Source organism: Balaenoptera ricei, chromosome 21, assembly GCF_028023285.1.
Source record: "Balaenoptera ricei isolate mBalRic1 chromosome 21, mBalRic1.hap2, whole genome shotgun sequence".
NCBI lineage: Eukaryota > Metazoa > Chordata > Mammalia > Artiodactyla > Balaenopteridae > Balaenoptera > Balaenoptera ricei.
The window spans coordinates 11,696,112-11,722,453 of NC_082659.1; the positions used below are offsets into that span (position 1 = coordinate 11,696,112).

A 26,342-nucleotide genomic window follows, 5' to 3' on the forward strand; every position below is an offset into this window, starting at 1 on the left:
AGACGTCAAGCAAAATAATGATCATTTATCTCGTTTTATTATCTTGGATCATGAGAGGACACACAAGCCTGTTTAAGAAGCAGATAAAGCTCCACCTGGTGCGCTGGTAAACTCTTTACACCTACAACATTGGAGCGGAGGAATAAAGAACTCAGAGAAGCTTCCGAGCTGGTGAACGGCTCGCCCTCCGGTTACGTCCTCTCTCTTCACTCTCTTTCTGGGTTCATTTACTGCCCGGGCACCTCCCACCTCCCCCGGCAGGCTCCCCGGGGACTTCTGACTCCTTGAGAATCTGTCCGTGATTTCCAAACACCTTTAGCGACACCTGGTATCTTAACAGAAACTCTAGACTCTTCTGTCCTAGAAGGAGATGTTGTCCAGGCCTACTTAGGATTAAGCAGCCTTCATTCTTCCTAGGGATCAAATGCCCCCGATTCTTGACAGACAAAGCTGAATTATAAAACAAATCGTGGCTACCTTAGCGCAGAAGTAACACTAAAGAAAAATGACAGGATTACAAACTTGCCCAATGTCTCTCTTCCTCCGAAGGTGCATGTGTAAAGTGCAGGTTCTGGAGGTGAAGCAGGGATCCCGCCAGAGTAGCCACTGTCCTCGCTTCCCCAAGAATGACAAGGTCTGAGGCTACGCGGCCCCTCACGGCCTAAACCTCACGCCTGTGCCCCTCACTGCAAAGGCTTCCCAACTTTTCAGGCCTCTGTTCTCATGTTTGCAAGAGAGAGATGATAATACGTGACCCAAATAAGTCAAAAGACTCTCTTCTCTGTACTCTGTGTGCTCTTTCAAGGTAGGGTTTAGGAGCAAACACTGGGTTCACCCGAGCTCCATGCCACAAAAATCAAGGGATGACCCTATCCTGGGCTAAGAGAATGCTACTTAAGAAAAAAATAATAATACTAAGCTTGAAAAAAATAAGACGAAGCAGAAGTTTAACACTTACTGTAAGAATGAAGAAAGGGAAAGGAATCCCAGAAAAAGCCTTATGTTTTTTAACATTATGATTCATCTCATTTAAAGTCTTCAGAAGAGCCAAGAATAAGGACCAGTAGGAAGAAGAGAGGAGAGGAAAGTGACCCTCCTCATGCATCATCAGGGCCGTGTCAGAAGCAACGCACCACCTCGGGCAATTACGCCCCAATGGAAGAGGCCAGCCAGCGCACGAGGAACGAGGACCTTCTCAGTGACAGGCTGTCATGAGAGCGCATGGCTGGTGACACCTGTTTGCTGATGGGACAGGAAGCAGAAACTTTCACCTTCCCAAAGCCCCAAACAGCACAGGCCTGGAGACAGATATTTTGGAATAGAGCTATTTTCGATCTGGACATTTTTCAGACACTAAATTTAGCCAGCTTCAATTCTTTTTAAAAATGCTATCCCATTAAACCTTTGAAACAGGAAATCTACATTTATTATAAAGTTGGAACACAAGGTTCTCTGGTCAGCAAGCCCAGGAGGGACCGGGCGCCCAGCAACAAAATGCCACCGCAGGCGCATTTGGGAAGATTGAAGGATGCGAACCAACAGAGGCCTTGAAAATCCAACACTGAAAATGTGTGGTATTTTTAAAATAATAACCCATTTGATAAGTTTTTTAAAAAGTGATGTTTTAATTTGCCATCTTGTTACCATTCACTAGTGGTTCTCATTCTCAAATGCTTACGGACCCCTTCACCAATTTCTTGTTTTTTTTCCCCATCCACTTTTATGCACACTTGAAAAACCTTTGCATATAAAGGAATTAGCCTGTTTTTCAGGATGAGAAGGACCGCGCTCCAGGCTCACCACGCAGCCTTACTTGGGTGGGCAAAGAGAAGCTCCCACGAGCTCTGGGCGAATCTACAGACCCTTTCCTTTGCTGCTCTTTGCTTGGTTTCCTTTGTGCCCTTACAAAGCCCTACCTGTGGCACAGTCGGCTGCCCTTTTCCCTGCACTTGGCGAGGTGGCAGCAAAATGAGCCTCGTATTCAACACTGGCGGGAGGCTCTGGCCACCAGCAGGTTCAAGGTTCATGGAATGTTCGCACCCACTGTATGTGGGTGTCACCATGGAAATCCCTGGAATCTACAAGCATGACCTTATTTGGAAAAGAGGTCTTTTTCAGTTGTGATGAAATTAAGAACCTTGACGTGAGGAGAAAATCCTGGATTATCTGAGTGGGCCCTGGGTCCAATGACTAGTATCCTTAGGAGAGAGATTCGAGGTGGACAGAATGGGAGACACAGACGCAGAGGAGATGGCCTGTGAAGACAGGGCAGAGATGGGAGTGATGTGACCACAAGCCAAGGGAGCCGGGTCAGGCACCAGAAGCTGGAAGAGGCAGGAAGGATCTTTTCCTGGGCCCTCTGGAGGGAACGCAGCTCTGGAATGCCTTGATTTCGGGCTTCTCTTGTTTCCTGTAGTTTTAAGCCCCTGAGTTTGTGGTAATTTGGTACAGCAGCCCTAATACACTAGATACATCCATTAACCCAGTAATTCTGTTTCTAGGAATTTACTAGAGAAAAATTACACTTTCACAAAACATCAAAAAAAGATATTAATCACAGATTAATGGCCAAAAATTTTTGCAAGCAACTTAAACATTGAGCAATAGGGGAATGGCTGAATAACACTGCATACTGGAATATTATACTTCAATTAAAATCAAACTGTCAAAGAATATTTTGAAAATTTGGGCAAGTTCTCAGAAAAGAATATAAAGTGAAAAAACAAACAAACAAACAAACAAAAACAACCCAGGACAGTTCCCACTTTGGGTTAAAGAATAAGAAGACACAACTGTAATTATTTCTAGGTCACGGAATTATTGGTGACTTCCAAGTCATTAATTTGTGCTTCTCTATAATTTCTAGATATTCAGCAGATTAGATGAGCAGAAAAACAAGAAAAGAAAAATGTACGAAAGCAGCCCAACCAGCCCCGAATTCACCACAGCTATGACAGAACAAAATATATTACAGGAGAGAAGAGTCTCCAAAAGTGGAATAAATATAACAAAGAGAAGATCTGGTAGCCAAGGAAATGCGTTACCAAGTCTGACAGTAAAGCACTGACCTCCGGGTTTTGCCTATTTTTGTTTCCCGGAAAAACACTGAATGCTTTCCAAAGCATATCCTAACCCTAGAGCAGAGAAAACCTGTAAAGGATGGAACGGCAGCTCAGAGGCAGAGCCAAAGAATGGGCTGTGCGCACTGCCCACAATTAATAATCTGAGTCGTCTCTGGGGACACTGCTAGACGTCTGACACCGTGGACCTTGATTTTACCCAATGTCCCTATGTGGGTGACTCTTTTAAAAACATAAGCATGTGGTAGCATGACACGAGCTGCTATATCTCTCACCTTCGTCCCAGTTTGGACTCCAGTGCTCTACTGGGGAAAGGCCAGGCAAGCGTTTCCCCTTTGGGTCATGGGATAAGACTGCATATGTCTGCCTGCCCACTGCCACCCCCAACCCAGGCGCCCCGCACGCCTCAGGCTGAAACAGAGCAGCCCCGGGATGCTCCACCTCTCAGAGCAAGGCAGGGATGCCCGGGGGAGGCTTCCGCACCCCTGCCACGGGGCTCCTACCTTCCTGAAGCTTCTTCAGCCTCCCCTTGGCCGAGAGCTGATCCAGGTCCTGCCAGTGGGGTCCGTCGTGCTAAAGTTAGCGGGACTTTGTTACTGGGACTTGAGAACCCTGACACGTGAATTCCATCAGACGATGGCCGTATGGACAACTGATCGAAGGTGGACTAGTTACGGCGGGTCTAGTGGGTCATCCAAAGGTCTTTCTCTGTCCTATTCGCTTTACAACAACTCTGCCATCCTTTACTGCACGGATGCATAAAGATTCCTTTAAGACATTATTAGATTACAGAAGTGTTATGCTGTGCCCCAGGCAATTTATAAATTCACAATAGCCGTGTAATAGACACTACTGGTAGATATCCAGACAGCCATCCCCCTCCTGATTTCTAAGGGAAATCAGCTTTTCCCCAGGGGTCACCCTCATCTGAGTGGCCTCAGGGGCACCAGGCACAGCCTGAGGGGCAGCTTAAGATGAACCTAAACCCAAATAATGATCCCATCCTTCTCGCTGTAACCGGTCAGGCATGACGGGATAGGAGGTAAAGACTTCTGGAGACGTTCTAGGGAAGGTCTCTTCACTCCATAAAAGAAACAAGGGAGGCTTTGCAAAACAGTCAGCTGATCACAAACCCCTTCCTCTTCTTTCCCACCTCCCTTGAGGTGCGTGTAGCACACGACAGAGGCCAAGGGAACAGGAGCAGAAGTGGTGCGTGTGCTCCCAGGCCACGCCCGTGTGGTCCCCCAGCTCTTCCCTCTCCTGGTTGGATGAGGATGATGGCGGCAGAGCCACCAGACAGAAAGAGCCTGGTTACAGGATGACCATTTGGGGGACCAAGAAAACCTGTCCTGACTTGACGTGACCTGGAAGTCAACTTGTGCCGTTACCCCACAAGTGCTTCAGAGGGTCTTTGATACAGCAGCTATCGGACCCCACAGAGGGACGCACCCTCGACATATGGGGAGCGCAGGCACGGGCCGTGCGAAGGGCCCAGCACCAAGCCTCCCAGGCCAGCCGCTCAGGGAACGGCACGGAGGGACAGCAAGGCTGGGCCTCAAGAGGGGACTCAAGTCACGTGGGCGGCAGGCGGCAGGTGGTGCTGGGTGGCGCAGACTGCTCTGGGACGAGGCCTGGATCCCGAGCAAGGTGCTGATGCCACTGGGTGACACCCCCCTCCCCGCGCCCCACCCCCACCCCGACCCCACCCCACCCACCGGCTGCTGGGTCCTTCCAGACTCCCTGCTGTGTCCCCCACACACAGCAGCTTCAGGGAAGAGACAAGGGTGCTGTGCCTGCTGTTTGGTAACCTGCTTCCTTCACCTAATGGGATACGGACACCCCTCTGTAGTATTAAACATTGAGTCTTCATCTTTTTAATGGCTGTGTATTTTTTTACGACGCTATATCATAATGAATTTATCCAATCTCCGGTTATTGCTACTTTCCAGTATTTTACTATGGAACAAAACTGGAGTGAACATCTGTTTAGCTGATTTCCTGTAAATTCATGATTATTCCCTTAGGATACGTTCCCAGAAGTGAAATTGCTGGGACTAGTTATATGCAAAAGAAGATTTTTTTTTTTTCTTAAATGGAGTGCCTGCTGTGACTTTTAATAAAATACCATTGGAGAAACAAGCAAGTGGATGAATTGAAGACTAAGAATTACTGTTTGGTTGCTTTAAAGAGCTGCATAACCCATCTCTCACAACAAAAATAAAACTTTGAACCTAACCATAGTAATAATCTAGACGATTATGTTGTAGATGCAGGAATGTTGTACAACGGTCACAGTGGAAGCTTGACGGTACAACATTCGACTGTTTATGAAAACGTCTAAATTATCTATAATATGGATTCATTATTAAGTTTTTAATAGAATCAGAAAACAGATATTCAGAAATTTATTTAGAAACTGTCAAAATATTACAAAGAATGGCAGAAAATGGAAATTATTTTTAAAGAGCCAGAAGTTTCATAAAACAAGCAAATCCATTGACGTGCTTGTGAGGTGTCCTGTCTTGGTGAGACTCATGCAACTTGGAGAAGCAAGAGGTAAAGCCCGCCCGTAACTGAGGAACCTTTCTCTGCTGTGCAAAGTGTCAGCTGCTTATGGATCTATTTATCCATTCGAACGTTTATTGAGTGATATGATCTAAAGTGCTACGGGGGGAATTGTGAGGTTGCCAAATCCATCCGTTCCCTGTTTCTCCTGGCAGGAGCAGGAACAGGGTCTCCCCAGGAACGTTCCTGAGGCCCAGGGACCCCAGTGGCTGAGCAGTGGCATCCAGGGTCTGGGAACATGCAGTTCGAGGTCTGAGAGGATAAATACGAGGAAAACGTAGAAAAGAAAAACCAGTGCTGGTGAGGGAGAGTCTTCCCCACCAAGCAAGGGCAGTGGTGAGTCTGGTAAACACCACGGGGAGCAGCGTGCCCTTCACGCGCCTGTCCATTCACAGCAGCACACAGGCAGGCCCAGGGCTGAGAAGGGCAGGCTGTCCTCCTGAAGGGCAAGACAAGCCGGGGGTTCCCCTTGGGGCGCGTGAGGGTCACCCCCATCGCAAGCGCACAGGGAAGGCACTGGTCCTTCCGATGGTATCAGGAGGAGCTGCCGAAATAGCTCCTGCACCCCCAGGGGCTGGAGCTCTGCTCCCCGCCAGGCGGGGTGGATGGCGAGGAAGCAGGGACTCCAGGGGCCTTGTCTTAGGCTGAGACACTTGATTTACATGAAAGCACAGTGGGAAATAAGATACATGTGACCTGAGAGATCTGAGTTTTCCCCGAGACACACAACTCGAACCCACATATAAATGCTAAGCTGAAGTAGACCAGGGGGAGGTCCAGAGCTCAGAGCCCGTCTCCCGAATCCACAGTTTCCCATCTGGTCACGGAGGGAACGCAGGAATACGAGGAAAAGGTCACTGCACCTCTTACGGGTTGCCTGTGTATGTTTTGCTTTCCTTCAAAGTCTACTGTAATCATGAAAAACACTTCTGTGTTTGTATAACTGATGTATATGATCTAACCCAACCCCTCTATACAAAGTCAACCACGAGAGCATCTTTCACGATGCAGCACTCGGGAAAACCTTTTCTTCACTGAAAAGCGAGTATGCAATGTCCACCCCACAAGGGAACCAAGCGAGGGCCTGTGTCTTCCGGTTTTGTTGAGTTGGCTTCCGGGAAACTCCGACTCAAAATTGATGCCCAGAGGACTATGTTAACCCTTGTGGTTACCATATTTGTTTGCTCTGATTGCCTATTTCTACTTTATTTCGTTTCTTGGACCTTGTCCTTTTGTCAGTGAGTCAAAAAACTTTTTGGAAAGAGGTGGCAAAACAGATATATGAGAAAGTAAAAGAAGACTGGAAATAGTAAATACCTAAGTTTTATGGGAATTTGGAGAGTGGCTTGATTACGTCCAATGCAGGATGGCCCAAACTGGGCCCCAATTTCATTTCTTCATGATCAAAATAGTGGACACATGTTGGGCATTTACTATGTATGCTGTTCTAACTGCCTTACTCTCATCAATTCATTTAATCCTCCTGACAACACTACCATGTTAATATTGGATCTGTCCCTCATTTAGTGATGAAGGACAAAAACATAATGAGGGCAAATAAACTGCCAGCCACGCAGCCACCCAGGCTGTCTGACCCCAGAACCCTCACCCTCACTCCTAATCACTACCTACGTGGCCAGTATAAAAAGCTGCTGGTTGGCATCGTACAAAACTAGTAGGACAAATGTCCATGAGGCACAAAAGGATAATTTTATGTTGCCTGGCTTAAAATGTGTACTCCATGGGTGCTAGGAGATCATGTCAATATTTTTTTTCTTTTGTGCAGAGTATGGCACATGTTTTAAAGATAATGACCACTTAGATTTACAAAGTTACTTTTTAACAAATTTTGCTATAATTTTATGCATGGGCTGGTTGCAAGTACTTATTCCTTTTTAACAAAAATTACTTTTTTTTTTCCTGTGGATACACACAAAAAGGCATACCAGACAAAAGTGTCACCGGATGATGGATAAATGTCACCCCGCAATGAGAGCTTTAAAGAGGAAATTTTTCGGGAAACTAAAAACCTTTACATCCCATTGGGTGGTCAGCACAGAACCCATGGTAATGACAGTTTCAAGCCCTACCTGACTCTGGACCTCAGTGACGTCGTAGGACCAAGTGCGTCGGTCCACGGCCCTGCTGTCCTGGGTACTGGCTTCCCAGGATGGACAGGCCAGCCTGCCCCAGGCTGCATGTGATGGACCTATATCCTTTTAGATTGACCTCCTAAAGCTCTCCATTCTTGGCTGAGAGGAAACGCCGTGCTCTTCCCGGAGGCGGGGTGGGGTCCTGACCTCCTTACGCAGCCAGGAGCCCGCCAAAGCAGCCACACCCTAGAAGTGGGCAAGGCCGGCTCTCCGAAGAGAGCAGTGTGCAGGTATCCTGCAGGGCCAGGCAGCGTAGACCACAGAAGCCGTCTGCAGTCAGCCTGGTAAGTTCAGCTCCTTGGAGACCCCCCAAGAAAGACGATGGCGCAAGAGCAAAGGTCTGGAGAAACTAACCGGGGACACTTCCCAGGAGATGCATTCTCTCAAGAGGAACTGCAACTGAAGCTCCCTGCGGGAATGTCGGAACCTCCAGAAATGGGAGGCGCCCTCCCGGGCTGAGGGTGAGGGCCCTCAAGGGCCCTGGAGCTGCTGCCTGATGAGGCTCTTCACAGCGGGTGCGGCCAGGGCACAGGCCCCACAGAGAAAGGGACAACTGGTCTTACACGCGGATGCCACTGCCTTGGCCCAGGAGATTAACACCGGCTCCAAACTTGCTGTTTGTCACTGGTGTTAAGCCCTGGAAGGGAAGGGTGCTGTAAAGGTAAAGGCTCTCCTAACGGCAGATGCAGGATTTAGGGGGGAATCTGCACCCCCCAACCATACCCGTTGACGCCAAAGCCCACACGCTTAGCTCCCCATAAACGGGAGTGTCTGCCATGAATAAACTGGAAGCTACCGTGCTCAGTCTTTGTGACACACATGCCCAGAAGACAACGACACCTACTTTAAAAGCTGGCGATCTGCTGGAAATATGGTTACACGATAAAAACAACTTGTATATAAAGCTGTGGTTGATCAGAATGATTTTTAACTGCAGAGAATGCTTTGCCCGCTAACTTCCTGTTGGGTGGCCCATAATTCTTTTATAACCAACATGCTGCCAATGTTTTAAATATGACTCCCATCTGGCCAAAATGATGAATCATAGTTATTTTTATTGTATCCAGTGAATGACCATGGCATATCCATTCCAAGGGTCAATAAATAATACATTTAATTAATTTCCCTTTAAAATCTATGATCAAAGTGTATATCACTCAACTCCTTGAGTGACTGAGAAATCATGAAGTTTTTCCTCAAATATGAAAGAATTACAGCATTTCTTCAATTTCATCATATAGGCACACGATGGAAGACACTCTGTTAAAAACACAGATAACAAATCCTCTAACAAGCTTCAAAATGTTAGAATTTAGTTTCAGAATTGGTTGGATTCTGGGTATCCAAAATCTAATGTGACAAACTGTGCAAAGTGCTTTTTCACTTTTAGTATTTAATGTGAAATTTCCACCAATTTCAAAAATGAAGTAGACAAAAATAGGAGAAGCAATAGACTGCTATAGGAGGACATATTTATGTCACTGAGGAGAAATCATGCAAAGCAATCTAAATTCTATAAAAATAAGATATATTGTTATTAATTCGCCTACAACACAAGAAACCTAAGGCACAAACACATTGGTGAATAAGTACATGTTTACTTCTATCTCCAGCCACTTTGGATAGTTATACTGTAAGTGGAAGGAAAGGGAATAAATGATTACCAGCATGGAAAATCGAATAGGATAGAATGTGTATTTCAGAAAACATCTTTGTGGTGAGAAAACTTAAATTCCTTCAACACTTTGGATTATTTACGTAGAATTCATTTTGCTCTTTAACCTAAAATGTAATCTGCAGATATGACATGATAGATCGCTAGGGTAAGTCATCCAATGCTTATCGATTTCTTAACCAAGAACAGAGGAAATTAAGGACAAGAGGGCACGAGGGGGAAGGAGGGGCTCGCAGACACAGAGCAGGCCTCCCTTGACGGGGGATCACAGAGGAGAAACGCCCCCCCCCCCCATTGATGGAACTCCTGACCTGGGACGGGACTCGAAAGTGCTGGTGGGATGGGGCTGCGTGCTTCAGGACAGGACTATTTCTTCTAACTGTTTTCATTCACTGGGTCCACACCTCTCCCAGCCCAGATGTGCCTGAGCAGAGAGTGTTCCCCACAGCCTGCTGGCCCTGCTTCCAGATGTGGGGTATAAAATATTCTAATTTGTTCCCTTCCAAGCAATGAGAAAGTCACACCCTCTAAAAGGAAGTGGTACACACACTCTACAATTACTATCAGAGCTAAATCTGTGAGTCACCCAGCCACCTGCACAAGACAATTTGGCTACTGGAAAATCCTGATTAATGACATTTTTTTTTAAACACCAGAGAAACAGCTTGACCTGCCAAAAATCACCATTTTTTTCATCATTTCACCATTTTTTGCCTTGGTTACCTATTACCTTTTGCGGAGAATATAAAGGAAGTAAAATGAAAATGGTGTTGTAACGCACATTAACCTCAAATCCAAATGTTGTTCCTTCCAAGGTGTCGGGGGAGGGGAGACGGCTCTGTGGTGTCAGCTTTGAGACAGAGAAAGAGTCCTTTTGGATGAGGCTGTGGGCTCTCTCAGGCCATGCGGAGATGCCAGGGGGGTTTCTAATAACTAATACAATCGATTCTCATCTGCAAGCAAGAGTCTTCCTTAAGTCATAGATTACCAGGCCCGCGAGTTCCAATCAGACACACTGTCCAAGAGGACACACGAGCTGGTTACCGTGAGCAAAGCCCCAAGACCCCCGGCGCTGAGGCCCCTTGGGAAAGTCCTAGGCTGAAGTCCTCCTCAGATGGCAGAATAAGCAGGTGCGCTTTACATTTCCGGCTCCAAAACCACCCACAGCCCGTGCTGGCAGAATTAATCACAGGAAGGACTCGATGCCGATCGCTTTATTTTTGATCGATCCGAGCCAGCCGCGCCGGCAAGTCCCGAATTCCGAATCCGGAGCCCGGCCGAGTCGCCATTCATCGGGGAAGCGACACCCAGGCGGCCGGACCACGTTCCGGCGAAGCGCGGGCGCCGGAAAAGCGGCTCCCGACTTTCCGACGCAGGTCGCCCCCCGGAGCTGGTTCTCGCCGCTCTCCACCGGCGAACCCGCGGGCCCCCACCCCACCCCCGACTCTCCACCCAGCCCCCGCCGGGTCCCGTCCACTCTGCTCCGCGTCTCTCGGCGCCGCACGCGGGAGCCGGGGGCCGGGCGCCGGGCACCCAGCTGGCCCGCCAGGCGGCCCCCGTGCCTGCCGCTCCCGCCCCTCGCCGCCCAGGCTGTAATAATGACAGCCTCCTTATTTCTCCTGCTACCGTTAGCGAGCGAGCCCAGAACGGCAACAGCCGCTGCCGGGGGAGGCTTGGTTACAGAATCCTGCGCCGGGTAGCGGCTCGCTTAGCAACCGCCCCGAAAAAGCCCCCGCGCTCCTCTCCCACTCGGAGAGCCGGAGGCCGCCCTCCCGACGCGCTCCTCCAGCCCCCCGGGCGCCGCGCCCCGGCGCCAGTGACCCCTCCCGCCCCCCGGCCGCGCGCCCCCCGCGCCCCCCGCGGGGAGCCCGGGCTCCCGGCGCCTTCCACGCGTTCCCAGGGGCGGTCGGCGTCCCCGCCTGCGCCGGGCGGGGGGAGGGGGCGCAGTTTGCTGCCTGCCGCCCCCATCCCCTCGCGGTGCCCAGCCGGAGCCCGGCGCGCAGCCCCTCGCCGGCCGGCGCTTCCTCCAGGGTCCCCGCGGGTCCCCCAGCTTGCCGGGCCGAGCGGGGAATGTCACCCCTCCGCGACGCCCCGCTCTGCGCCCGCTCCCGCACGCCCTGCAGCTCAGGGTGAGGGGACCCAGTGCACAGGCTGCCCCGGGGTCCCCGCCCCTCACCCAGTCGCCCTCGCAGGGCCCCAGCGGTCCGTCCCGCCGGGCAGCATTCTCCCCCGCAACCCCCGACGGTTCTCGCGCCCCTAGCCCCGTCCCCGCGCGGCTCCGGTCCCGGTGGCTCGCACCTTCCTCAGCGCAGACATCCTCGGGTGCTCCAGTTCAGCAGGTGCGGGGCGACATGGGCCGTCCGCCCGTCAGTTCGCCAGCCCGCGCGTCCCCTCCACTGCCGCCGCTCCAACCCGCTAGAGCCCAGCGCACGGTCGGTCCTCACGGCCGGCGCCTGCGCACTGGGCGCCCGGGGAGGCACCGGCGCACGGGGGGGCGGCCGGCGCGCGGCAGCATCTGGAAAGGGGCCGGGCCCGCGCCTGGGGGAGCGCCAGGCCTCTGCGCCGCGACCCCGGCCCGCGCTTGCGGCCCGGCCGCCTGGCGCGCCTCGCGCGCACGGCTCGGGGAGCGCGCGCACCGCCCGCCCCGCCAACTGTTGCGCGGGGAGCGACGGGTCACGCGGGGACGGCGGGGGACAGGAGGCGCCCGAGTGGCTCCCGGGGGCAGCGGCCTCACCGCTGCACGCGGAGCAGGTGCTCACGGCGCTGGAAAGTAAGCCCGCGCGTCCGACACGCACTCCGACACCTGGCACAGCGCGGCCCGCTCGGGAGCGGGAGGAGTGACACGCGGGCGCATCGTGCGAGGGATTCGTGGACGAGGTAAAGTCTTCCCCATACCCGGGATGCTCACGCGGCACAGAGGACGCGGAGAGATGTGTATCCTACATGTTGGCAAGGGTATCGATGGGCTGCCCCTCCTGCTACCTAAACCGAGCTCCACCTTTCCATGCGCGGTCCTCCCCGTAGAGAAACATGCCGCCGTGTCTTCGCAGGGAAGAAGGGTCACCACGGCGTCCCCAGGCCCAGGAACAGCGTCTCTCTGTCGGTAATCCTGGGGCGATGGGGTCTGGACGCCTTCGCGCGTCCGCTCCCAGAGCGCAAAGACCACAGCAGCCGGGGGATAAGGAAGGAGAATCGGTTCAGTAGAAATTCTGTTCACGACCTGCAGCGAACTGGAACAATTTAGCGACTTTGGCCATGTTTTGATAGACTGGGATTAAATTCATGGGAATGCCCTTCCAGGGTGGGACTGCCAGGGGGAGGGAAAGTTACCATGGCCTAGCGTGAAGCCGCCGCACCGTTAACCAGAGACCAACTGGCTTCGTTCCCCCTTATCCCTGTGTTTTACCTGACCTTGGGCCAGTCCCAGAGCCCCGGTTTTTAATACATCTGCAAAACGGAGCTTTCCACGTCTCAAACTGGGCTGTTGTGAAGTTTAAATGAGATTAAACACGTGAAAGCTTCTAGAATAAGAGAAAACACCAAGATGAAAGTTTATAGGAAAATGGGCAGGGATTAGAATAGGAAAAGAGAATCAAGCGACCAAAAATATTTGGGATGAGACTAACCAATCTTTTCCAGAAATTCTAAGATCTTTAAATAAGAGCACTGTCTCCATAATATTTCTTTATATAATTGATCACTCACATTAATCAATTGCAGCTTATCTTCATTGCAGAGTTCCAAATGCTGAGGGAGTGGATACAAGATGAACTAAAGAAACCTGCCCACAATCACATTTCTCCTTAGTGTTTATCTTCCAACTTGTCTCCTCTGTCAAAACCAATGAATTGTGTGTTCCAAACCTCAACCACAAATCTAAGTTCTAGATCAATTTTTTAACTTTAAAATGTACTTTCCCTTTACTTCCCTCCTCTCCATATTTGTCCTCATCCCTTCATCTTTATTAATTAATTAATTTTTTAATTTATATTTTATATTGGAGTATAGTTGATTTACAATGTTGTGTTAGTTTCAGGTGTACAGCAAAGTGATTTAGTTACACGTATATCTATTCTTTTTCATATAGGTTATTACAGAGTATCGAGTAGAGTTCCCTGTCTATACAGTAGGTCCTTGTTGATTTCATCCTTTCATCTTTTAAAAATTCATTTATTTATTCATTCATGCAAGAGCAACAACAAAAATAAGAAAAATGTACTGAGTGCCCATCATGTCTGTCAAAATGTGAGCAAAACAGAGAAGCCGTCTCTGGCCCCTGGAGCTTCCAGTCTAGAAAGAGAATCATTTTTTTAAAATAGCACAGTAACATATAATTACAAATTATAATTACTTTTCTAAAGGAAAGTAGAGGGTGTTATTGAATGGTAGAAGGGCAACCACACAGCTCTGAGATGAGAGAAGAACCCTTTTTGGGAATCCTCATTAAATCTTTATCTTCCTCTGGATTCTCCCACAAGCAGGTCCTGAGACATGAATTTGGGTGCAGGTAGTTTATTTGGGAGGGTGAGGCAGGAAATGAGAAAGGAAGCAGGAAGAGTGAGACAAAGAGGGAGGGAATGTTATTAACATTGATGCGTTATCAAGTTGGCCACCCCTGTGGAGAGTGGGATCTCAATCTGGCTGGGGATCCCCGAAGGCACCGTATGGAATGTACCTCAGAACTGCCTGCCTTCAGTAGAAAGGCTGGACATTTTTCCATCTGATTTCCATCTGCCAATGATTGCCTGTTGCTCCCCCCACCCCAGGTTCCTCTGGTTGAGTAAGTCCCACAGCTTCAGAGAAAGCCGTGAGGCTGAACTGTAGGGCTTAAGGTGCCCGCAGGTGAGTGCAAGGGTCTCTACAGCAGAACCAGCATGAAATAAGAAGGCCACTTCTACCAGAGCCCTGGAGAAGGAATGGGATTCAGGCAAGAAGAGAGTGGGGCAGGGAAAGGATTTCAGGTAGAAGGAAGAGCAGGCCTGAAGACCCAGGGGAATAACAGTCAGAGAAACCAGAACAAAGTGAGCGAGAGAGAGAATAGCATGAATGCATCTGGAGAGCAAGTGAGGGGTGTTCAAAGGACATTTTAAGGACTCTGAGTTGTATCTTATATACAATGAAATTTGACACAGGATTTTTAGCAGGGAAATAAGATGTTCTGCATAGACAATCATGTCATTTGTGGACAAAGACAATTGTATTTCTCCCTCCCCAATTTATATACCTTTTATTTCCTTTTCATGTCTTACTGCATTAGCTGGGACTTCCAGTACAATGTTGAAAAGTGGTGAGAAGGGCATCCTTGCCTTATCCCCGATGGTGGCGGGGTGGCATCTAGTTTCTCACCATTAAGTATGATGTTAGCTATAGGTTTTCTGCAGATGTTCTTTATCAAGTTGAAGAAGTTCCCTTCTCTTTCTAGTTTGATGAGAGTTTTATCATGAATTTTGGATTTTATTGGATTTTGTCAAATGTTTTTTCTGCATCTATTGATATGATCATGTGATTTTTCTTCTTTAGCTTGTCAATATGATGGATTACAGTCATTGATTTTTTAATAGCAACGAGATTTTTTAAAGGTCATTTTGGCTGCTATGAGAAGAGATGGAGGTGGGGATGGGAGTGAGGAAACAAGAGTGGAATTGGGGAGATCAATTTAGAAATGCCTGGATAAACCATAGTGAGGGATGATGAAGACATGAACGAGACAGTGGAAATAAGAAATGATGCAGGTAGAATACACTTGCCGTGATTTCTTCGATGGGTCATGGGGGAAGAGAGGGAGGAGAGGATGCCAATGAATCCCAGGTCTCTGCAGCTGGGTAGATGGTGCTTCTGGGAGACCACTGAGTGGATACAGACAAGTGTGCGCTGGATCCTGTGACATGAGGTCCTGTGACTTCAGCAAAAGCAGTTACAGTGGAGGAGGATGGAGACACATATGGGCAACAGAGTCAACCGAAGATGACAAAGTGGAGACTGACTTTGTCATCAACTCTTTCAAGAAGTTTGGGTGTAAAAGAGATTAAAGGAACAGGGCTGGAGGAAAAGAGATGGTTTCTGGGAAGATCTCGTCGTAAGGTTAGAAAGTCCAGAGCTGCTTGAACACTGTTGGGAAGCTGAAGTAGAGAACGAGGTCAAGTGTGAACTAATCAAGGATACCATTCCGTGTGCACTCCCTCTCTCCTGCACCATCTATTGTTAAATAGACTTGATTTTTTAGAGTGGTTTTAGGTTCACAGGAAAATTGAGGAGAAGATGCAGAGATTTCCTATATGCCCTCTGCCCCTACCCATGCACAGCCCCCGCCCCATTATCAACATCCAAACTAGATGGTCCATGTATTACAACTAATGATCCTATGTTGACGTGTCACTATCACCCAGAGTCCATAGTTTACATTGGGTTCATTCTTGGGGTTGTATATTCTATGGGTTAGGATAAATGAATAATGGCATGTTTCCACCATTATAACATCATACAGAGTAGTTTCACTGCCCTAAAAATCCTCTGTGCTTCATCCCTCCCATCCCAACCCCTGGCAACCACTGATCTTTTTACTGTCTCCATAGTTCTGCCTTTTCCAGAATGTCATAGAGTTGGAATTATATACAGTATGTAGACTTTTCAGATTGGCTTCTTTTGCTTAGTGATATGCATTTAAATTTTCTCCATGTCTTTTCATGGCTTTTGATAGCTCATTTCTTTTTAGTTTTATAATATCCCATTGTCTGGATGCACCACAGTTTACTTATCCATTCACCTGCTGAAGGACATCTTGGGTGCTTCCAGGTTTTGGCAATTATAAAGCTGGTATAAATATCTGTGTGCAGGATATTGTGTGCACATAAGTTTCCATCTCATTTGGGCAAATACTGGGGAATGAGATTGATGGATCATAGGGTAAGACATCACCAAACTGTCTTCCACAGTGGCTGTGCCCACCAGCAATTATGAGAGTTCTTGTTGCTCCACATCCTTGTCAGCACTTTATGTTGTCAGTGTCTGGATTTGGCATTCTCATAGGTGTGTAGTGGTGTCTCATTGTTTTAAATTGCAGCCCGTGATGACATATGATGTGGAGCAACCTTCAATATGCTTATTTTCCATCTGTCTATCTTTGGTGAGGTGTCTGTTAAGGTCTTTGACCCATTTTTTAATTGTGTCATTTGTGTTCCATTACTCATTTTCAGTCGCAACTTGATCAGATCCTTCAGCACATAAATTTGGTGTGTGTGACATGTGTATTTTCTAAACAACCCTCTTTTGATTATATGTGTGTATGTGTGGTGTGTGTGTGTTCTGTCTTTAGGGACCCTCCAGCTGCTACCCCATCTTGGGTCCAGTAGAGAGAGATCTGCACCCAATATCTTCCATTTCTCTCCTGCAATTCTCTCTACCGAATTCCCATCAAGCTTTTGCCTCTGCCACTTCAACGAAATTACTGTAATCAAGGTCACTGAGAACCTGCGCTTGATGAATACAATTGTCTGTGATGGGTCCTCAACATCATTTCAGACCAGCGATGACGTGACTTGGCTTCAGGACAGCTCACTGTCCTCCCAGCCCCCCTGCCCTTTCCCTCCTCATCTCCCCACCTTCTAGAAGTTAGAGCCCCTCAGAGCTGTCCTTGGACCACTTCTCTATCTACGCTCCGTCTTAGAGCTTTAAATGCACCTACATGCAGACAAACCCAGCTGTATATCTCCATCCTCGTCCTTTCTCCTGAATCCTAAAATCCTATTCAGCTGCCTAACTGATGCCCACATTTACACGTCTAAGGAGCACCTCAAACCTAACATGCCTGGCACTGCACACCACCCAACAATGACCGCCCCCACCCACCCCCCAGGGAGGTTTCTCATTTCCTTGGGACCACTCCAGCCTCCCAGTTTCCAAACCAAAACTTGGAGCCGTGCCACACTTCTCTCCTGCCAAAGCCACTCTTGGTCAATCAGAAAACCTCTTTTGCTCTGTCTTCACATATATCCAAATCCAACCACCTCTTCCCAAAGCCTCATCCACCACTACCCTGGTGTTAGCCACCAGGGTCCTTCTCACAGGGATGGACTCGAGCTGGCCTCCTGCTTCCCCCACCAAATCTGATCTCAGCTCAGCGGCTCAAGCCACTCCTTCAAGATGGGCTTCAGATAATTTCACTCCTCTGCTCAAAACCAGCCGTATCCTCCACCTGACTGCCTGGGAAACGTAAGGCTGATCCTCGCGTCTTCGCAAACTTGCCCAGCACCGCCTGCTTTCCTATCTGACGGCGGCTGTCGCTGTCCCTGCTCCCTGTGCTCCTGTCGCACGGGCCCTGTGCTGCTCCAGGCTGGGACGGTCCTTTCTGCGTCGAGTGCTCTTTGCCTGGACATCACCGAGCCTTGCTCCCTCTGCCTCAAGCCTGGTTCAAATGACCTTCCAGGAGGCCTTCCTGACCCCCCACCTCCACACTCTGAAACCCCTTCCCGGCGGGAAGACAGTGACGTGCTCTGTCTCACGAGGACTTGTCTGCTCGTCAGCCCGTCAGGAGGTGCACCTGCTTCCATAGCAGGGCCCGGCACAGACAGGCTCTCAGGAAATATGTTCTCCAAGAAACGGATTCAAAGAAGAAGGGTAAACAATAAACCAAGGTCCCAGAGAAGGTGAAATGGTTGGAGGGGAGCACAGGGAAGAAATCCACCTGCCGCAGTCGCAACAGCGGGCAGAAGGGGTCAGTGGCACAGGGGTCAGGGGTCAGGGGGCCGCGGTCTTCCTGGGCAGCCCCCGGGATCCCCTCTTTCCAGTTTCCTCTCTGCTCTGAGTCCCAGCTTCTGCGGTACGATAGGACCCTGGCCCGATGGGCACTCAGCGGACCCCTCCCACTGCTCGCAGCCCTGTGCAGCGCTGGGACCCAGGGTAACACTGTGGGCGGTCACCCAGGAACATAATCCCGCCCCGCGCTGACTTCCTCCCAGTGACCGCCTAACCCCTGACTCCCCTCCTGCTGACCCACTAACCACCTCTCGCTGACCCACCCATCCCCTTCCAGTGACGGTCTTCTGATGACCCCCTAACCCCTGACCCCGCCCCATGACCCCTCCGCAGCCCGGGTCGGCTCACCCCGGTCACACCCTTCCCTCTGAGCATGCTCGGAGTACTAACGCCCACGGGCCATGCCCACAGCGCGCGTTAGAGCCAATCTGCAGCCGGTGCGCGGCTGATTGGCGTCCAGCGGCAGAGACCCCGGATCCTGATTGGGCAGGCCTGCTGTTGTGGACGGGCCTACAAGGACGGAGTCCGGAAGTGCAGTCGCGCCGCTCGGGCCTGGGCTGGGGTCGCAGGGGTCGCCGGGGCGGCGAGGCCGGCATGGCGGCGCTGCGGAAGCACGGTAGGCGGGGTTTGGGTGTCTGTGGGGACCGGGAGCTTTGGGGGACGGGGACTCTGGGCCCTCGGGACTGTGGGGACCCGGGGCTGTGAGGACTGTGGGAACCTGCGGCTGTGGGGACGGAGGCTGTGAGGACGGGGACCGTGGGGACCTGGGACTGTGAGAACCCGGGGCTGTGAGGACGGGGACTATGGGGACCCGGGGCTGTGAGGACGGGGACTATGGAGACCCGGGGCTGCGAGGACGGGGGCTGTGAGGACGGGGACTGTGGGGACCCGGGGCTGTGAGGACGGGGACTGTGAGAACCCGGGGCTGTGAGGACGGCGACTGTGAGAACCCGGGGCTGTGAGGACGGGGACTGTGGGGACCCGGGGCGGTAAGAACGGGGACTGTGGGGACCCGGCGCTGCGAGGACGGGGACCGTGAGGACCCGGGGCTGCGAGGACGGGGACTATGGGGACCCGGGATTGTAAGGGGCTCCTCCCAAAGCCCAGATTCTGACTCTCAAACCATTTACCTGCAGGGATTCTGAGTTTCTGGGCACGTAACTAGTGTTATTAAGCTATGGTAGTATTTTTAGCCAACACCAAAGGCAGGATGGATACATTTAAGTGGTTAACCTGGCACATGCCTTAGAATGAATGTCAGAGGTACAGGGAACTCCAGACACCTCATGGAAAGCCCAGCAAACTTTTCATTACCCTATAATCATTAATATTAAAATGAAAAAAGGGAAGATTCTATTTTTCCTAGTTTTATTCAGATATGATTGACATATAGCACTGTGTGGGTTTAAGGTGTGTGTACAGCGCAGTGACTTGATGGGCTATGTGCTACAAAACCACCACCCATCGCCTCATCCAGTTACACAGTTTCTTTTCCTTGTGATGAGAACTTTTAGGACCTACTGTCTCTCTCAGCAACTTTCAAATTCGCCATACAGCAGTGTTAAATATAGTCACCATGCCCTACAACTACATCCCAGGACTTATTTATCTTATAACTGGAAGTCTGTACCTTTTGACCATCTTTACCCATTTCTCCCATCCCCCAGTCACCTCTGGCAACCATCAGTCTGTTCTCTGTATCTGTGAGCTCCTTTTTTCAATTGTTTTTTTTTTTTAGATTCCACAAATAAGTGAGATCTTACTGTATTTGTCTTCCTTTGACTTATTTCGCTTAGCATAAAGCCCTCAAAGTCATCCATGTTATTGGAAATGAAAACATTTCCTTCTTTATGGCTGAGTAGTATTTACATCTGCTTTATTCATCCATCCATCAGTGGACACTTAGGTTGTTTCCTTGTCTTGGCTGTTCTGAGTAATGCTGCAGTGAACATTGGGGTGCGTGTAACTTTTTGAGTTAGTGTTTTTCTTTTCTTTGGATAAATACCCAGAAGTGGAATTGCTGGATTGTACGGTAGTTCTGTTTTTAATTTTTTGAGGAACCTTCGTACTGTTTTCCATAGTGGCTGCACCAATTTACATCCCACCAACAGTGCATAAGAGTTCCCTTTTCTCCACATCCTCACCAACACTTGCTATTTCTTGTCTTTTTGATGATGGCCATTCTGACAGGTGTGAGGTGATATCTCACTGTGTTTTGATTTGCATTTCCCTGATGGTTAGTGATCTTGAGGTCTTTTTGTATACCTGTTGGCCACCTGTATGTCTTCTTTGGAGAAATGTCTGCTCAGTTCCTCTGCCCATTTTTTATTCAGATTGTTTGGGGTTTTTGGCTATTGAATTGTATGGATTCTTTCTGTATTTTGGATATTAGCCACTTACCAGATATATAGTGTACAAATATTTTTTCCCCTTCAGTAGGTTGCCTTTTCATTTTGTTGACAGTTTCATTTGCTTTGCAGAAGCTTTTTAGTTTCTTTTGTTTGTTTTTGCTGTTGTTGTCTTTGCTTTTGGTGTCAAATCCAAAAAAACCATTGCTGAGACCCACGTTGTCAAGGAGCTTTTCCCCTATGTTTTCTTCTAGGAGTTTTATGGTTTTGAAGGTTTTAGATATGTTTCTCTTTTTACTTGGATTAGTTCGGGCCATGGTTATTTTTTTCCTCCTCTACGTTTAAAACAGGTGGTTGTGTTTTTGCCCTTTGAAAGGAAAAGCCCAGTGGCAACTCTAGTTAATAAGCATTTGCTTAAAATAGGAAAAAGAAATGAATTTCTCAGTAAGGCAGAATACAGAGAAGAGTAAATAATGTTCCCAGTCTGTGGCTTCCTTTGTAGAAAAACGCTTTGCCCGGCTTCCCCCATTGCTCTGAGCCCCAGGCGTTAGAACTCACCTGGTCAGCCTTAAAGAACAGATCATCTCATACAGGGACGAAATTCCTCAACAGTCAGATGTTAGCTCCAAAGCGGGCATTACAGGATTTTGATGGGTCCTCAAGCTACTTTTTATAACTCCCACCAGCAGGGGAGCCAGCAGGCTCTGCAGACCAACTGTGAGGTTCGCGGGGGCAGCCCTGACCGTGGCCTTCACGGGCCCCTGTGGCTGGTTGACCCCCTGCACCCTGACTGGGCCTCCTCTCTGCCTGGGGCTCTGCCCTCATTTGCCAGCACCTGCTCTCCATCCTTCCGGTACGTGCGGCCTGGCCAAGCCTGGCAGCGACGCCCTGCTCCCGGCCCTCAGCTCGCTGCACCCAGAGGACTCGACTTTTCACCATCCGTCCTGAAACAGGCCTCCTTCCTGTTGGGTCTCTGACAGAGTTACCAAGTAAAGTTGGGCTGTTGCAGAACATTGTGGTGAAAGGCTGGATTAGTAAGTCTTGAAAGCGTCCAAGCAGCCATTGTAAGTGAGAAACGCAATATCCATTCTCCACATCTCCTTAACTAGGTCGCAGGAGCACTCGTGCAGGGGTGACAGACACTGAGAAACACCCGGTGGGGTTTTAGCCGGAAAAGCTTCGAAGCGCTTGTACCGGGTTGAAGTGTGAACCAGGGCCGCCTCTTGTCTTCCTGGTCTGTGGGACTCGTGACGTGGACCCGATTCAGGCCGAGTGACGGTGGAGCAGATGCCCCGCTGGCCGCGCTCGGGGCGCCGTGGGCCGGGGCAGCGGAGGCGGCTGCAGGGCTGCAGCATATCTGGGCTTCAGAGGAGGAGGCCCGGCAGGAGGGGGACTGTGGGGTTGCTAAGCCCAGAGCTCTCCAGCCCGGGGTGCCTTGGGGGCCAGGGTGAGGGCGGCTGGGCGAAGCGCTTCTCGGGAGCCCCACCGCGTGCCTTGGAAGAAAGGCCCTCAGCTTGAGCTCAGAGTGAGAAAGCACGAGGCAGGTGGGCTGGCGTGCTGCCTGGGGCGGCGGTTCTGAGGCTTCCCTGCAGGTCGACGGCGTCTGCTGGGTGAAGTGGCCTCCTTTGCGGTGGCAAAGCTCCTCAGGATGAAAGGAGGCTGCTGTCCTTGCAGCAAGGCTGCTGGAGGGAGAAGTAAATCTTTACTGCTCTCTCTTTGATGCTGGGGAAGCCTGTGGCCTGTACTGGAGGCCGTCCCTTGGGCATCCTTTGGGAGCTTCTGGGTTAACAGGCAGCGGTGGGTCCCGCACAGAGTGTGGTGGGGAGAGCGGGTGAGCATCCAGCACGGAGTTATGGGCGAAGCCCGGTGGGGACTGTGGAATCAGGAGGGATCTCGGGACAGCCCGGCCGGGCGCTGCGGGAGGGAGCTGCCCTGAGGTTCTCTGGCCATCTCGTAGGTGCTGGCCTGCTCGCTGGAGGCCGACTGCTGAGGGGTGACCTGAGTCCAGCGTCCCCCCACCTCCCCACAGGCACCGCGCCCCTTTTCAGGAAATCCGCCGGCTCTGCTTCTGTCTGTGGCAGCTTCTCCGCTTGGAGCGTGTGGAGCCTTGTCCCCTGCTGCACAGACCCCAGCAGAGCCTGGGCACTTGCCCTCCAGGCCTGCTCCACGCTGGACGCGGACTCTCAGGTGGGCAAGCGTGAGGGCCATCCAGGACTGGGGTCCGGACTAGGAGGACACTGCTGTCGCCCCTCCCTGCTACTCGCGTGTGTCTGTGTGTAGCTGTATGTGTGTGTCTGCGTGTATGTGCATGTGTGTATCTGTCTGCATGTATGTTCACGTGTGTGTGTGTGTGTGTGTCTCCCCCGTTGCACCCTCAGGCTTACACTGCCCGCAGCTTCCTTTGGAGTCTCAAACTCATGGGTACTGGTTGGGGTCTGTGTTGGTTGGGAAGACCCCACTTTCCTTTGTGTTGAGCCACGTGCCTCGGGCGCCCCAACAGGTGGATGAGCAGTCGCTCACTGACCTGCAGGAAGAGCCCAACTCTCTTTATCCACAGAAGTGTCACTTCGGCGTTTTCTTCTGTGTTCAGTGTGATGCGGCAGATCCCTTCTCTTCCAGATCAAGAGCCCTTTTTCCTTTCAGCGATCTTCCAGGACTGAACGTGCGTGCCGCAGGGCCTGGAGAGGGTTAACGCAGAGATGGGCCGGGGCCGGGGCAGGGGATGGACACGGTGCGGGGAGAAACTCAGAGCTGGAGGGTGAGGGGGCTCAGGCCACGGCATGGGACGTGGGGAATAACTCAGAGACCAGGGAGGGGGCTCAGCCAGGTGGGGACATGCCTTGCAGGGTCCCGTGCCTTGGATGTGACTGGGGACGGGGCTCAGCTACCTCCTGACAACTGCTGAGTGGTGAGCCTCACACTGCCCTAGGACCCAGGCGGCGTCACTGTCACCTCTGGGGAGTGCGGAAAGCCTCAGCCTGTGGCCAGCAGCAGGACAAGGTGGGCTTCGGCGCACCAGCTTCAGGTCTGGTTCCTCTGTCACCATCCCCTGTGTGTGACGAGCCCCACGGAGGCGGTGCCACCCAGGGCAGAGCCAGCGAGGTCGGACTAGTGCCCTCCCCGCCGGTCAGCGCCCGTGGCCGGGAGCTGCACCCCTGGACTGTCATCTCCAGGTGTCCGTCAATCTGTCCAGGAGGCCAGCGGCCGAAGGGAGGATGGAAGACGAGAGGGTCGAGGCTAGGCGGGGCCATTGGGGTGGGGGAGGCGAGAGGTGTGCTGGGAGCAGCGGCAGGTCTCTCTCCCGGGCTTGACAGGTGTCGCGCAGACGTGTGTGCAGGTTGCGGCGGGAGAGGGGCGCACCCGTGAAGGCGCTCCCTAGGACCCTCGGGCCTCGTCTGTAAGGAGGGGGCTGTTCTGTGTCCTTTTACAAGCTAGTCAGTCAGGAGCGGCCGCCAGAGGAGGCTCAGGACAGGCCCAGGAAGGACGGTTTGTTGGGCTCTCGGGCCCTAGAGGCAGGGCCACGCCGGGCACGTGGGGGGATGGCCAGGGGGTCAGGGGGCAGAGGACAGGGCAGAGGGAAGACTGAGGGCACGGCCTTTACTGGGGTTTCCAGGGGAAAGGCAGGCGGGGCGGGGGGAACACGTACGATTGGCTGGTTTTAGTGATTTTGCTGGGCTTTGGGTGACAGGGCTGTCCCGAGCCTCTGGGCACCTGGCCTGGGTGTTTCGGGCAGAGGAGTGTCACCTCCCCGGGGGCGGGGCAGGCGGAGGAGGCCGGGCCTGGCTGGCTGTTGGCATAGGTCACAGGCGGGCTCCTGGCTGGGCCCTTGGCTGGCGGGGGGTTGTCTCTGCCCAGCCAGGCGGGACTTACGATGTCAGAGCATCACAGTAGACAGAAAATTTAAGATGTATGACTACTCGGTGAACAGCAGAGTCGTGGAGATTAACGCGGGTCACGTTTGTGAAGCGTGAGGCCCACGTGAGCAGCCTGCCGTCACTGTCACCATGGGTGTGGGACGTGGAAGCGGCCGAGGGGGACCTTGTCGGGAAGACGGTGTGCACGGCCCAGCGGCTGGAGAGACGACAGCGCCTGGACAAGGCTTCAGGACCGTGGGAGCAGGACGGTTCCTCAAGCAGAGGGTGCCAGGCGCAGTGGGGGCACGATGGGGAGCCAGGGCTCCTCCCTGCTCGGCTGGGGCGGCAGAAGCCAGTGGGAGGATGGGCACTTCCTCCCCAACATCCTCACCCAGAGAACAGGTGACCCGGCTATGGTCAGGCAAGCCTTGTGCCCTTTGGGTTGAATTCCAGATCTGTCTGCTGAAAAAGCCAGTGTCGATTAAACTGGAAAAAAAATAAAAGTATTGGAGTAAAAGTAATAGGTTATCCTCTGTCTCCCCATCGTAATGAGGCAGCTTTCCGAGTTGCCTTTGAATGTCCCCTCAGCCCGCCCTGTCGCATCGCGTCTTGGTGAGAAAACAAGACAGGCTGGGAGCTGTGTCTGCTCTCCCTGCATCTCCTGGGTTAGGACGCAGTCACCAAGCCCAACAAAAACGATCACAGCCTTACGTGCACTTAAAATGTTTCTGAATAGCTGATGGCATAGTAATTGCTGCTTAAAAAACTGTGAGGAAAAATTTTGGACAGAGTTTAGAATTTTTTTTTTTTAAGTGTTAAAGTTTTGGGAGAAAATGAAAGTTTAGTGGATGTCTACCTCTTAAATGGGGAGACCACCTCAGACTGGTCATGGCGTGGATTCCAATTATGTCCCATTTGAGTACTATTTCTGGTCTTATTTTGAGAACTATCTTCCTTTTAATTAATATTTCAGAAAGCTTGCCAACTGTTGCTTAAATCTTAGCTAATTGTTTTTCCATTTATAATTCTACGATGAAAGTCATTAACAAACTATCATTCATTGAATTTGCATACTATATTGAACGGCTCTTTCTTGTGAACTGATGCAGTGCTATTATCAATTTATTCCTTTATTCATAAGCATCCATTAAATACCTTCTCTCATTATAGGGATAAAATGGAAAAAAAACCCCATATTGAATATTGTGGGAGGAAAAGCTATCGAGAGGTTGGCAGATAAACATAGTCTTTACTGAAAAGAGAAAATTGAAAATGCTGTATCAGATTCCAAGAAATACCCTAAGAAAATTTAAATTTAAAGTGTCTCTTAAGCTATACAGATATCAGGTGGAAAAGGGAATCAGCTGAGTCAGTGTTTACTGAGGTTGGGGAACTTCTTCCTTTTCTTTATGATTTGTCAGTGTGTGTTTGTTTTGGAAGATTTTCTCTACTATGCCAGGCTAAGGTCGGGAGGCTGTCATCAAACTGGCCACAGGGAAAGTTTCAATGAATTTCCATTTCTGATCTTATTTTCAGTAGCAGTTTTTCATTTATATATGATTTCAAAAAGCCTGCCAACTCTGGTTTCAAATTCTAGATTATCACTTTTCCATTTAGATAATCACTCTAAAAACATACATCATAAAACCATTTGTTCTGATGTTTTTTTCTCATAATGAAATATCTAGAAGTCACTTTTTAGAAGTTATTTGTTAAGATTTATGGTCTCTTTTATTTTTGTGTAATTCCTATAAGCATGTGGCCCATCAGTTTTACTGTTTCCCATTAACATCCACCCTTGGAAATATAGTTTTTTAGCTAATTTTATTCCTCATGACCCCAGATTAGCTCCACGTGTTTTTTTTGTCCTCTGAGAGTTATGCTTTTCTGAGAGACAATGGTTCATAGGGATGATT

At 50.5% G+C, this 26,342-nt stretch overlaps 2 protein-coding genes across 8 annotated transcripts in view; one reads left to right on the forward strand and one right to left on the reverse strand.

Annotated features, from left to right (window-relative positions):
• Nucleotides 1-12,722, reverse strand: part of DLGAP2 (DLG associated protein 2) — a 726,244-nt gene extending 713,522 nt beyond the window's left edge. For 4 of the 6 annotated variants that reach the window (XM_059909834.1, XM_059909830.1, XM_059909831.1 and 1 more), the window contains exon 1: nucleotides 11,772-11,922. In XM_059909834.1, the coding sequence (XP_059765817.1) occupies nucleotides 11,772-11,789 (18 nt within the window). In that variant the 5' untranslated portion in view covers nucleotides 11,790-11,922. Of the gene's footprint in view, nucleotides 1-11,771; nucleotides 11,923-12,471 lie in introns of those variants that run through there. The other 2 variants (XM_059909837.1, XM_059909832.1) reach the window with 2 other exon arrangements.
• A 5,448-nt stretch (nucleotides 12,723-18,170) lies between these two features.
• Nucleotides 18,171-26,342, forward strand: part of ERICH1 (glutamate rich 1) — a 59,487-nt gene continuing 51,315 nt past the window's right edge. For both annotated transcript variants that reach the window (XM_059909841.1, XM_059909840.1), the window contains exons 1-2: nucleotides 18,171-18,183; nucleotides 18,636-18,840. In XM_059909841.1, coding sequence (XP_059765824.1) covers nucleotides 18,819-18,840 — 22 coding nt within the window. In that variant the 5' untranslated portion in view covers nucleotides 18,171-18,183; nucleotides 18,636-18,818. The remainder of the gene's footprint in view (nucleotides 18,184-18,635; nucleotides 18,841-26,342) is intronic.